This window comes from Biomphalaria glabrata, chromosome 8, assembly GCF_947242115.1.
Source record: "Biomphalaria glabrata chromosome 8, xgBioGlab47.1, whole genome shotgun sequence".
Taxonomy (NCBI): Eukaryota; Metazoa; Mollusca; class Gastropoda; family Planorbidae; genus Biomphalaria; species Biomphalaria glabrata.
The window spans coordinates 4,549,509-4,564,051 of NC_074718.1; the positions used below are offsets into that span (position 1 = coordinate 4,549,509).

At 37.4% G+C, this 14,543-nt stretch overlaps 1 protein-coding gene across 3 annotated transcripts in view; it reads left to right on the forward strand.

Annotated features, from left to right (window-relative positions):
• LOC106063634 (uncharacterized) overlaps positions 1-13,095 on the forward strand; it is a 132,703-nt gene extending 119,608 nt beyond the window's left edge. For all 3 annotated transcript variants that reach the window (XM_056037661.1, XM_056037660.1, XM_056037663.1), the window contains 3 exons: positions 6,999-7,142; positions 7,995-8,135; positions 8,693-13,095. In XM_056037661.1, the coding sequence (XP_055893636.1) occupies positions 6,999-7,142; positions 7,995-8,135; positions 8,693-8,902 (495 nt within the window). In that variant the 3' untranslated portion in view covers positions 8,903-13,095. The remainder of the gene's footprint in view (positions 1-6,998; positions 7,143-7,994; positions 8,136-8,692) is intronic.
• The last annotated feature ends 1,448 nt before the right edge of the window (positions 13,096-14,543 follow it).

Sequence of the window (14,543 nt, forward strand, 5' to 3'; positions counted from 1 at the left end):
TAATTTCTTAGAGGAGATAGAGAGGAATTTTAATTTAGTTGATGCTTACAGGACACTAGAACCTATGGGTCGTGACACCACCATGGTGCATAGGTCATACCCCGTCTCGACGCGCTTAGATAGAGTGTATGCTCCTAATCATTTCTATATAAGTCGGGTGTCACATTTGGAAGAAACACTAGAATACACAGACCACAAAGCGGTGTTAGTTACTTTGGACATAAAAAACAAAGAAATTAAAAGAAAGTCATCCCACTGGAAATTTAACAATTCTCTGTTGGAAATTCCCCTTTTCGTGGAGTTAGTTTCTACTAATCTAAATTCTTACTTACATGATATACAAGATCCACATTTCGATTTAACACAGACATGGCCCCTCCTAAAAAGTTCTATCAAGCAGCAAAGCCAGTTTATATCTACATTAGCTCAGGGACGTAGGAGGCAAGAATATGAACAACTCAAATACACATTATTACACACGGATGATGAAATCGTTAAAACAGAAACTCTTTTAAAACTAGAAGAATTAAACAAGTATACTTATAGGGGTGCTGAGATTAGGTGTAAAAATTACTTAAGTAATGAAGGTCCTAGTAAACTATTCCTATCGTTTGAACAGAATGTACAATCAAGTAAAATAATAAGCAACATCATAGATAGTGAGGGGAATAAAGTAGATGATTATGAAGATATTAAGAATATTTTTACAAAACACTTCACTACTATATACAGTGAATAGCCAGTATATACTGATGCTCAAGATAATTTTCTAAAATTTTGCAATTAGCTGGACAAGACAGATGAAGATCTTTTAGGGAGTGCATTTACGCTAGACGAACTCAGGACTGCCCTGGACTCGACTAAGAACAATAAATCACCCGGTCCAGATGGCTTAACATTTCAACTCTATAAAACCTTCTTCCCCCTGCTTGGTCCTCTCTTACTGCGACTATATAGCGACGCCATTAAACTGGGACATTTTCCTCCAAATTTTAACGAAGCATACATCACACTTTTACCTAAGAAATCTGAAAATAACACTTCACCTAGCGACTATAGGCCCATTTCACTTCTCAACACGGACTATAAACTTCTCACAAAAATGATTTTCCTAAGAATGAAACCACTCATAAACCAACTTATCAGACATGACCAGTACTGTTGTATCCCGGACAGAAACATAGACGGCATGACGCATTTTTTACGGGATTTTATCATGTACAGTAAGGATAAAAACCTCAATGTGTCTCTTTTATCTGTAGATCAAGAAAAAGCCTTTGACCGAGTAAGCCATAGCTTCTTGTTCAAGGTGCTTGAGAAATGTAAAATTAGTTCCCTGTTAATCAGATATATAAAGCTTGTCTATACCAATGCAACAAGTAGATTGATAATTAATCATTCTCTCAGTAGGAGTATCCTCATACAAAGGTCTGTCAGACAGGGCTGTCCCTTATCCCCCTTCTTGTATATCCTTTGCTTGGAACCCTTCTTGGAATCTGTAAGATCTGACCCTTCTATTATTGGGATAAATATACCGGGTCGTTCCTTCTCAACCATCAAAGTCAAAGCCTATGCGGATGATACAACCTTTTTTCCATCTTCAGAGCAAGATATTGAGAATATACTAAAGAAATTTACACTTTTCGGAGAAGCTAGTGGTTCAAAAATAAATATAAATAAATCCTCTGTAATGGGACTAGGGAAATGGAAATTCAAAGAGAATTGCGCTTTCAGAATTGTTGATAAAATCAAGATTTGTGGTATTGTCTATACCTGTAATCCTTTGTTCTATTGTAAAGACCAGTGGGAGAATATTTTTGTCAAAGCCTCAAACTTAATTAAACTTTATCAGCACACAGGTTCTACAATATTTGGTAGAGCTGTATTGATAAATAGTTTGGTCATTCCAAAGATTGTCTATTTAGCTAACATTACAGAGCCACCTCCTAAATTCATAAACAAGCTGAACAAGTTAATTAGAAGCTTTATATTTAAAAACACTATTAGGAGCATTAAGCACACTACACTCATTCAAAACAAAGAGGATGGGGGGATAAACCTGCAAGATGTTAAAACAAAAATACATTCGCTAAGGCTAAAATTTGTAGGTCAAGTAGTTAGGAACCCAACAAACTTTCCCTTGACAATTTACTATTATGGTTTAAGATTAAGTAGTCTTCTTCCAATACACAATGATACTCCTCACTATTTTGGTACAGTCACTCATCCATTTTACAGATCTATTTCAAGAATTTTACCTGGTAATGAACATTTAATACACAACAAAACCAAAGAATCATACACAACACTTAAAAAGCTGTTACAGGAAAGCCTAGTGAATAGGATTAAGTGGGGGAGAGTTCTTGGGGTGACAGAATTCAAGGACACATTCATAAACCTACACAGTAAACATATCCCACCAAAAGCTAGAGAGATTAGTTATAGACTAATCTTTGGGATGACCCCGATGGTTAGAAGACGGACAAATGACCGTGAATGTATATTATGCCACCTTGAAAATGCTGATAACGAGAAACATATGTATTTGGAATGTCCATTATTCCTTCAAGTTAGAAGTACTGTAATGGACCTATTGGAAGCAAACTGTGGCAATTATGTAAATGTTAACTTGTCTATTATTTTAAACAAGCTGCCAAAACTAAAAAATAAAATGATACATAACTTTAACTTGATTATTGTTTCCGAGTACAGGAATCTTGTTTGGGCTAGCTGGCTCAAATGTCTACATAATAATAAGGTGTTTGATCCTAATCACTTGGAATTAACATTTAGAAAAATAATGGACTTTAGGGTAGAGAATTATCTAGTTTGATTTTCATATACCTGTACAATGCTCATGTAGTTTTTCAGAAATAGGGTGTTAAGGGTCAGGGATATCTGATATTGTGTTGATTGTTCTGGAGTAGAGTATACTTGTATCATTTTTCTGTCTTTAGGGGGTTCATTGTTTAGGTAGTATGTCTTTGATATTAAACAATATTCCTATTACTATCATTATATTTTTAGGTTAATCACTTTTCAGTTGTTTATGATTTAATACTTGTGAATTATGATAACTTACAAAATAAAAACATATTAAAAAAAAAAAAAAAAAAAGCCCACAAAAGAGGCAAGATGGCCCATAAAAGAGGCACATAAAGCCCAAAAAAGAGGCAAAGAAAAGAGGCCTAAGGCCCAAGGATTCCTATGATGATAAAGCTAAAACTGAATTGCGCAAATTCTGAGGATTCCTCAAAAAATAAATTGCTACTTAAACACAGGTGGTAAAATCTAGTGGTTGCTTAAAGAGATTGAATGAAATATCTCCACGGCGATATTTAGTAGACACCCTATCATATATTAAGTCATCTTGCGCGATACCCAATCAGTATAATCAGTTAAAAAGATACTTGTCAGTATATCTAGTCAGTTAATTAGATACTCGTCAGTCAGTATAATATCTAGTCAGTTAATTAGATACTCGTCAGTCAGTATAATATCTAGTCAGTTAATTAGATACTCGTCAGTCAGTATAATATCTAGTCAGTTAATTAGATACTCGTCAGTCAGTATAATATCTAGTCAGTTAATTAGATACTCGTCAGTCAGTATAATATTTAGTCAGTTAATTAGATACTCGTCAGTCAGTATAATATCTAGTCAGTTAATTAGATACTCGTCAGTCAGTATAATATCTAGTCAGTTAATTAGATACTCGTCAGTCAGTATAATATCTAGTCAGTTAATTACATACACGTCAGTCAGTATAATATCTAGTCAGTTAATTAGATACTCGTCAGTCAGTATAATATCTAGTCAGTTAATTAGATACTCGTCAGTCAGTATAATATTTAGTCAGTTAATTAGATACTCGTCAGTCAGTATAATATCTAGTCAGTTAATTAGATACTCGTCAGTCAGTATAATATCTAGTCAGTTAATTACATACACGTCAGTCAGTATAATATCTAGTCAGTTAATTAGATACTCGTCAGTCAGTATAATATCTAGTCAGTTAATTAGATACTCGTCAGTCAGTATAATATTTAGTCAGTTAATTAGATACTCGTCAGTCAGTATAATATCTAGTCAGTTAATTAGATACTCGTCAGTCAGTATAATAATTAGTCAGTTAATTAGATACTCGTCAGTCAGTATAATATCTAGTCAGTTAATTAGATACTCGTCAGTCAGTATAATATTTAGTCAGTTAATTAGATACTCGTCAGTCAGTATAATATCTAGTCAGTTAATTAGATACTCGTCAGTCAGTATAATATTTAGTCAGTTAATTACATACACGTCAGTCAGTATAATATTTAGTCAGTTAATTAGATACTCGTCAGTCAGTATAATATTTAGTCAGTTAATTAGATACTCGTCAGTCAGTATAATATCTAGTCAGTTAATTAGATACTCGTCAGTCAGTATAATATCTAGTCAGTTAATTAGATACTCGTCAGTCAGTATAATATCTAGTCAGTTAATTAGATGTACGTAAGTCAGTATAATATCTAGTCAGTCAATTAGATACTTGTCAGTCAGTAAGTCATTTAATTAGATACTCGTCAGACAGTATAATATTTAGTCAGTTAATTAGATGCACATCAGTCAGTATAATATCTAGTCAGTTAATTAGATACTCGTCAGTCAGTATAATATTTAGTCAGTTAATCTGATACTTAGTCAGATTGGGAGATACCTAGTCAATTAGTTACTCCTATTGTGAGATGCCCAGTCCATTGGTGATATACTAAGAGAGACAGCAAGCTGCTTGTTAGGCCATCCTGACAGTCTACCAGATTTCGCTGACAAAGCGGTACTGTCAACAAAATCGAATCAAAGAAGGGAGTTCCCTATTTCCGAAAAAATCACACCTGTTAGTGCTTAGTATTCAGAGGGCAGGGGGGGGGCGGACTCACGAAGGATAGAAGGCTAGGTAGCCTGAAAACTGCTTTTAAAATGTATTTAAACCTTTTTCTATATGCATTAGACTCTCACATACACAAACATATTTATAAATAAATTTCAAACGATTGTTTCAGGGTATGTGCTTTGTGACGAACGTGACAAAGCAAAATGTACATTTGAAGTATCCAGAGGAGGTGCTGGCCAAGTTATAAAACGCTTAACGTTGGTACCTGGGGGTCGTGAGTTTGAATCCAAGTGAAGTCTAGGATTTTTTAAATTCGGGACTTAAAGGTCGCCCTTTAACGGTCACTTATCCTTAACAGGCATCTGACTTTGGTTGTGGAAAGTAATGGCAACTGAAAGATTGTGCTGGCCTTACGACACCCTCGTCAACACTCGACCATGGAAACATGATCTTTAAATCATCTTCAAGGTCTTAAAGGGAAGCTACTGTATATCAACTAATCAGTACACTCTCCTGCCTTGGGAACTACTTATTGTCTTGCTGTCTAATTATTTACCATGTTGTTAATTGATATCGATTCAGTAGAGTGATTCGTTCAAGGCAACTCTTGTTTTCTAGTCATTCATACTGTTATAACCCTGCTATTATTTACCATGTTGTTAATTGATATCGATTCAGTTGAGTGATTCGTTCAAGGCAACTCTGTTGTCTAGTCATTCATTCTGTTATAACCTTGCTATTATTTACCATGTTGTTAATTGATATCGATTCAATAGAGTGATTCGTTCAAGGCAACTCTGTTTTCTATTCATTCATACTGTTATAACCCTGCTCCCGCGCCGACAATGATGGTGCGTACCATCACATCGTTGAACACGAGGAATAGAATATTGTTTCGAGACTAAGGACTGTTTCATATCCGGTTGAAGTGATCTGCAGGTTGTCGGAGTCTGTGCTGTCTGGGACTAAGAGTAATCTTTCGTGCTAGCTGTGAACTGTTTTGGGGACCTGGAGCGACACTGGGTAGTGTGTCGGGGATCTGATCTCCTGTTTAGTGTAACGGATGCATGTGTAGTCAGATGTAGCTGAAGTATTTCTAGAAGATGCTTATTTAGACTAAGTGCGTGCGTGCCTTGTTGAGTGTATTACGACTGCGAGTTCGGGACATGAACATCACGTTACAAGATTGAACAGGTACTAAACAGGAATACAGACTCAATGACCAAGTTGACTCAAGGTGAACTCCAAACAAATGTTTAATACAGAATGGGCCACAGTCTAGTCTGTCACTATAGAACGATGTTATCCCCTCAAGAGTCTAGCGGTAACTGACTTTCTATAAGTCAATCTTAACCTCTAACCCCAATGACGTCATCCTAAAATATTCGTTCGCTGTCAGTACATTAAAGTGCGCCACCCAACTAACTAAACTAGCTATCTAACATTAGGTAGAAAACTACTTGTACAGCTTAAAACAAGACTCATGTGACTAGATAGCTGAAAACTGAAGTCCATGTTTTACTGTGTATTTTATAACTGCAAATAAAACATTGTCTATTGCTGCCTCCTTTCGTTGAGTGCTTGCCTTATATACATTATGTGAGATGAACCATTCTACATTAGTACATTTGATAGTGTCTTGGTTAAGCCTACCTCCTGGGAGAGAAGAAATTCTTTCTAAGACCTTGCCTTTTACTTGTGATTTTAAGTCTTTCATTGTTGTTATGGGATGTGTGCTATTATTTCAGGATACACTGATTAGGACAATACTATTAAGACAAAGTTGTTGCCCACACGAAAGAATATGATGACGCGACAGTTTAACAAAAGTGACATTAGAGCAGGGGTTCTCAACCTGTGGGTTACCGAGCTTTAAAAGTTGAGAACCGCTGCATTCATTGTCAAGCTAGAGAGAAAGAGAGAGAGAAAGAGGGTGACAGTGAGAGGGTGAGAGAGAGAATGTCCATTAATCACATTCACTTATTCCTTAGTATGTTGAAACGTTGGGGCAGTAGCACCACACATGATCAGTCGACCGTCCTTCTCCATTCCTCTCTATTTTTTTTAAGTTTATTCTTTTATAGACAAATGTACACTACCCTCTTCTCGTCTCGTCCTCTAGATCCAATCAGACAAAGACGGGTTGGTGGAGTGGCAGAAGGTTCGAGACATAGACAACCCGCTGAACCCTTGGAACGAGCTGTTCAAGGAAGAGTTCCCGGACTTGAAAGATGGAGAGAAACCTTCCTACGATGAACTGGACAAGGTAGACGGACTCGTTACTGTATAAAATAAGCAATTCATTCATAGGGTATACAGTAGAGATGCTCAAATAGCTGTAGTGACCATTGTCCATTTTTTTTTGTGGTAAGGCTGTAAAGTAGTACTAGTACCTAGAAAGTCATATGGCATACAGTAGAGATGCTTGACCATTGTCCATTTTTTTATGGTAAGGCTGTGAAGTAGTACTAATACCTAGTAAGTCATATGGCATACAGTACTAGATGGCCAATCCAAGTTCACATGTATAATGATTAAGAAAAGTAGTTAAGTACCCTTTCGGTCTACAGGGCATTCAGACCATGCGGTCTATAGGGCATTCAGACCATGCGGTCTATAGGGCATTCAGACCATGCAGTCTATAGGGCATTCAGGCCATGCAGTCTTTAGGGCATTCAGACCATGTGGTCTGTAGGGCTTTCAGGCCATGAGGTCTTTATGGCATTCAGACCATGCGGTCTATAGGGCATTCAGACCATGCAGTCTTTAGGGCATTCAGACCATGCGGTCTATAGGGCATTCAGACCATGCGGTCTATAGGGCATTCAGACCATGCGGTCTATAGGGCATTCAGACCATGCGGTCTTTAGGGCATTCAGACCATGTCGCCTTTAGGGCATTCAGACCATGCTGTCTTTAGGGCATCTATAGGGCATATGAAAAATTAACGCTTCTCCCCTACCTCCTGTTGAAAGCAGTAGAAGCCCCAATTTGCTTTTTATAAATATGTTTAACTTAGAAAAGATTTGCTAACTTTCAAGAGAGAGACAGAGAGAGAGAGAGAATGTTTGATGTTCTGTAGTTTTTAACTGTGTCTGCTTTCATTTCATGTTGACAGGTATTCCGTACAGCAAAGTGGACGGCCTATATAGGTGGCGCTATCAGTCTAATCATCTTCATTGTGGTCATTCCAGGCAGCATGGCCAGTATGCACGTGCTGGACAAGGAGCAGTTCCGAGCTTGGGTTCTCGTTTTACAGGTCAGTGAGTTTAGGTTTTTGTTTCACAGGACAGTGAGCTTGGGGTTTTTTGGTTTGCATGTCAGTGAGTTTGGGTGCCCGTTTTACAGGTCAGTGAACTTAACTTCTTGTTTTACAAGTCAGCGAGCTTGGGGTTTTTTGGTTTACATGTCAGTGAGCTTGGGTTCTCTGTTCACAGGTCTGGCGGCCATGTTGATTGTGTGAATATTTTGGGAAATCATGATTGTTTCTAAGTTCCAAACAATGGTTGGCCTGTTCGTATGGTACGCTCTCGGGTCTGTCGTTCTGATAGTCTCCTGTTCAAACCCTGCCCTTTGCCGTCCAGTGGGAAGCCTAGGCTACAAAGCAAAGCTTCAATATATACATCCACATCTCCCATTAAGTAGCATTTATTTCCATTATTTCAATATCAAACAAAATAATCACCATCAATCAAGTAACTAATTGGTTAATTTTCTTTTTATTGATTCATGTCTTGTCACGTTTACCAGACTGACAGAGTGAATTGATAGTCTATTAGTTTTGTAAAAACTTTTTTTTTTTGTTATTATCCTCAGTTGTGGGCATTCATCATGGCCGCTATCGTCATCGTTGTTGCCCCGGTGGAGGAGATCATCGTCATTTTCAGACAGATTGGCGCCAACATGAAGAATGCCAGGTGGTCGTTGCAGACGACGAACGCCAAAAGGTCCAACAGCATCCAAGACGATGGAACAGGCGTGGATCTCGTCTCCTACAATGCAGACGCGAACGGCGTCAACGCGTAGTGATCTGCCTCGATTTTAGTCGCTTTCGTCTCGTTTTGAATGTGTGAAATTTTTTTGAGGTCAAACTTCCGGCAGTGGTCTGATTATAACTGCTGTGCAGTAGACAAAGAAGGCAACTCGATCTAGGCCTACTTGAGGAAACGTGCCGCCTTTATATTTGTAACGTTTTTAAAAAGAAATCTCACTTTTTTGTCGTGCGATAGTAACACAGTGTACTGAAAAGACCATTACAAGTTGTTGTTTTTTTTATTTTAATCAAATTAGTCTCACCAAAAATTAAACTATTACAGAACTAAATAAAACTATATTTACAGTGAGCATTTTTATTGATGAAACCGGTATGATTTATACCAAAACTACTTATAAAATATATTTTAAAGACTAAAAAAAAAATAAGTCCAGATAAATAGCAGGTTAAAAATAATTTTGTTAATGATCATTGAATATACAACATATTGATTTTACACGACGTGTCTCAAATGTTAAATTTAATAAATGAAATCAATTTGGACATTGTAGGCTCTTACATCCGTTCTGCATTATTTGAAAAAAAAAAAAAAAAACCTTTTTAGTATCATGACAGTCAATCCAATATTTTACTGTTTTTTTTTTTTCAAGATATTTTTTTCTGGGAAAAGGGAGGTCACTTGATTTTCAAAGACTTTAGAAACTGTCACATTTACTTCCCATGTAAGAATCAATCAATATATCTGTATCTGTATAAAATATTAGTAAAAGAGTTATAATATTATCTGAAAATAGTAAACTAAGACAATATCTTGTTTTTTATGATAATTTCATTTCATGTTTATCTATAATAAAATTCATTTACCTGTAAATATGTATCTAGGTCATGACCAATCACAAAAGTTGTAAGTATCGATAACTCGCTGAAATAATGAATTGTCAATCATACACAGCATAGGAGTCCAACCCGATGGATTCGAGTTCATACCTAGCCTGTAGTTATCCATAACCAAATTGCGAAAGAGCTAGTTAAGCATGCAACAATTATTTACAAAATATAGGTCCAAATCTTGTGAAACAGAGCGAATTCCAAAACATATTGTAAAATACTTTGTTGTTAGACAGTCTACGTTTATAAATACCAGGGCGTCGTTATAAATCGCTAGATATATGTTTTAAAACCCAAGGTGTCAAACAGAAATTATACCAATGTTGCTATATGTCAGTATTATTAATCAAAGCACTGACTTGGGGCGAGTTTGTTGATAAACTATACCATCTAAGCGTCATATAGTTTTTTAGTTTCTGTCGCAGTAAATTTACATCATGTAAATATATATATATATATTATTTTCTGATTATTTGTTTGTAGTCAGGTTATGAATAGGGTCTTCTCCAATTATATATTATAATCATCTTTAGTTGGATTAAGTAAAAGTGTATGAATGCAAAGACACTGAAGAATTCTGAACTTGCTGTCAGTTGATGAATTCTGTTTATCATGCTAGATTTCAGTGTAGACCTGGAGTGAAAGCCTGTCAATGCAATTTTTTTTAATAACAACTATAAAACGAATCTGTAATATTGATAACAGCGAGACATTTGGACAATGCACTTGTTATATCATACTAGTGATATACGTATCAATGTGACCTGTGTGTATAGTTTCAAATTAGTTTGTGATTTAACTCAGTAATGTTCCGTCCACTTTGTATTGTTAGGGCTGTCTGCGATTTGCCATTGACAAAGTGTGATCTAATGAGTGATATTTGTTTTTTTTATTTTTCAAGACATGTTAGTCATTATAAACTATGACTAATTGTGATGATTTGCATACGGTCTTGTAGAAATATATTGATTTTTATTTAAATATATTTAAATATTTATTAAATATATTAATTTCAGCCTAAGTCAAATTTGGTAAAAAATTCTCTGAGTTTACATAACAAGCTAGCTTTCTTTGATGTTGTTTTTTTTAAACTAACGAACTAACTGAATACACGGTGTTACCCGTGTTTGTCCCCCAGTAAGAATTCTAACGTAAAGTACGATCTCTACAACGACCTAAGAAATACTCATGCTAAGTTGTATTCAGACAAACGGTGTAGACTTCTGCCAATAACCAGGTTTCAGTTAGGGAACTGCTCGACGCCGATGACGCAACGTAATCTTCTACAACCTCAGACCTTGATCGACAGACTGTCAGCTGCAGATCAGAAGTTTGGCTTCAACATTAGTCAAAGTACTAGCCCAAGATAGAAGCATAGCCACCTACGTGGACAACCCTTGGAAATAGTTGACAATTTCTGTTACCTTGGCTCCATTATCTCCAATGTGTTCTACTAGACATCAACAACGGGATAGCTAAGGCAATAGGCAGCATGTCACGGCTGCAGAAATTCAGCATGTCACGGCTGCAGAAATTCAGCATGTCACGGTTGCAGAAAATCAGCATGTCACGGCTTTAGGAAATCAGCATGTCACGGCTGCAGAAATTCAGCATGTAACGGCTGCAGAAAATCAGCATGTCACGGCTGCAGAAATGTATGTGGGTCAATACTTTGCTGACTAATAATACCTAAACCCTAAAACCCTAGTCTATCGGGCCTGTATGATGAGCACTTGGCTAGATGGCAGGAAAAGAAGGTCAATATCTTCCGTCTCCGAAGCTTAAAAGGCAAATTATGTAAATAACGTCTTAAGACAAAACCAACAATGAGGAAGTCTTACTAAGAGAAGGCTGCCAGAAGACGCGCACTGATAATCAAATGTAAAAAAAAAAATTTCTTAGACATGTACACTGAATGCCTCCGGTTCGACTCCCACAAAATATATTGTTTGATGGAAAACTGCAGGTCGCTCACTCTTAAGCTACGAAGATCTTGACGACACCATCAGTTGAGGGTTGGGGTTGACTACTCAAATTTGAGTTGAGATCGGGCAAAGCACTTTTATAAATATATACATATTTACAACAGATTTGTATTAGATGATTACAGTGTGTACTATTTAAGTTGTGAGTGGACCTTATTTTGTATACCTCAGTTGTGTAACTCTTGGCACTTGACGATATGGGGAGGTAACCCTTACGGAATTATCGCCACTTCTTCAAATTGTGCCGATGTGCCAAATAATTCAAAATCTCAAATCAAATACCAACAGTTGGGGGGGGGGGGGGGTGAGTACATTATGCGCCTGCGTGGAGGGCTTATGGTAAGAAGGAGGGGGTCAAGGGTCACAGTCAGACACCAGAAGCAAGGAAAAGGCTGAAAAACTTTTAAATTTTTAATGAATACAAACGACGGTGGAGGAACATTAAGGACTGAACTTTTTAGTCACAGATATTTAAGAAACAACAAGCCAATAGTGGCAGCCGTTAATTTTTCCAAAACGATATTTTATTCGCGGCTTCATTGCGTTGTCATAATGATAATGATAAGGCTTGTCTTCAGGTCCGAAGAATTAATGAGGCATGCAGTATTTCCCGTGGTTACGCAGACCCAGCTGTGACCTACATATTTTGCCACATCCAGGGCAAGCATAACCATTGTCCGCCGCAGGAGTACGGACGCAGACGACGTTGTCAATGATAAGGCTTGTCTTCAGGTCCGAAGAATTAATGAGGCATGCAGTATTTCCCGTGGTTACGCAGACCCAGCTGTGACCTACATATTTTGCCACATCCAGGGCAAGCATAACCATTGTCCGCCGCGGGAGTACGGACGCAGACGACGTTGTCATCATCCTGTTTACAATGCGATTGGAGTGACTTGGAAAATGGGGGGGGGTCTGGTTCGAATCTCAAAGGAATTGCTTTCACATGCACCTTGGATTTTTAAAGCAATAAGTTATTGCGCTATGAGGGCTAGGGGAGAGAACATTCTACTACATTAAAACATTTATCTTTCGGATGTAATGACCCGATGCTTTATGATGAAGAAAGGTTTTTCATTATATAACAAAAATCTTGTATGTTATCTCGGTCGTGAGTCTGTGTTATATTTTGCTTAGGAAGAGACTGTGATATAAGAATCTGCCTCAGTTGTGTAGTATGTTTTAAACCATTACCAAGTCCAATGTAGACCTTTAAATCTGTGTGTTAGACAAGTCTTTGTTCAGTAGTGTATAGAAATACATGGTGTTAACGTTTGGTTTATAAAATGATCATAATTTTAAGAAGTTTAGATCTAGAGATGTACAATAACAATTTTAGCATGATATTTTGATAATTTTTGTAAATAAAATAATTTAAAAAATATTTTTCTCCTTCTTGTGTTCGTCTGTGTATTATGTGCTAAAATATATAGGTTATCCGAATCCGAAGAGTGGGGATGTGACCTGCATATTTTGGGATACCTGTTGTAGACAAAGTAGGCCTATGTTGTCTGTCTGTGTCTGTTTTCTTATCATCTTCTCTGCCCCTGTTTTCGTCAAGCGCTTTTCAGTGGGTCTCATATTTTCTCCCGTGGCCTTCGTGGAGAGTTTTCCATCTGTCTCTGTAAGTCCCATCAGTTGCCAGCTTTTTGTTTTCTCTATGCCAGAGAGGGCGACATGGTACCTGGGGAGGAGTGGGGGGCTCTGTTATGCCGTCCTCCTTTAAGTTCAGTATAGAAGATCGCCTTTGGCATGCGGTCGTCTCCCATGCGAGATAGGTGTCCGACCGAGACCAGTCGTTAAAGAAGGCCTGAACACTGACCTGCAACGTCACAACATGTGGGCAGTTTAGACCAATAGCTCGTTGCCACGTCTATACGTTTAACAAGGCGCGGTGACTGAGCGGTAAAGCACGAAATATCAAAGGGATACGTACGACAGTTGACGAGAACTCGTGATCAATCAGTGAGTGGTATTTGGTAAATATATAGTAGATTTTTTCAAGACATCAGATTTAACAGATAAAAAAATAGAAAAAGTAATGCAAATGCTTCAAAACCATTGATGTACGCGTATAGGAACTAGTGTCAGCTTTTCATTAAAATATGCAAGGCACTGTAAAGTTTGACAGTTCTGCCTCTAAGCCATTCTCCATCAAGAGCGGAGTTAAACAAGGATGTCGTCTGGCTCCAACACTATTCGGCATCTTCTTTTCAGTTGAACTCACCAGCTCTTATAAATCCCTGGAGTATATATCCACAGTAGCAATTATACATAAAACATTGAACCATAATCTTCAAATACAAAAACAAAATCTGATAAAATACTCAGAAAGACACAGAGATAAAGGCACATTCCTCGTTCCATATGCTAGGACAAATTTGTACAAATACTCCATCTTCCCTAGTGCTGTTAGAATGGGTTACCTGAGCTAGCCAGGAAAACCAGTGACTTGGCAGAATTTAATTCATTGGTTAACATGCATGACCAAATGCATGACGCGTAGGACGTAATCATCTTTTTTGAAGTAAAGTCTGTATTATACAAGATACGCCTTAAAGTCAAAACGAAAAGACGGCGTATCTTGATTAGGGTACTGCTGTTCGCAGATGATCCGGCACATATCTCATTCACAAGAAGGATTGCAGAGCCTTGTGAATGCTCTGGCAGCTGCTTGTCAAGGGTTTAGCCTTACAATAGCTTCAATACGCCTCTCCAAGACCGAAATCCTGACACAAGATGTCGCAGAAATATCAGCGACTCATCTAGGCTCATCCATTGTCTTCCGAGACAGAGCCAT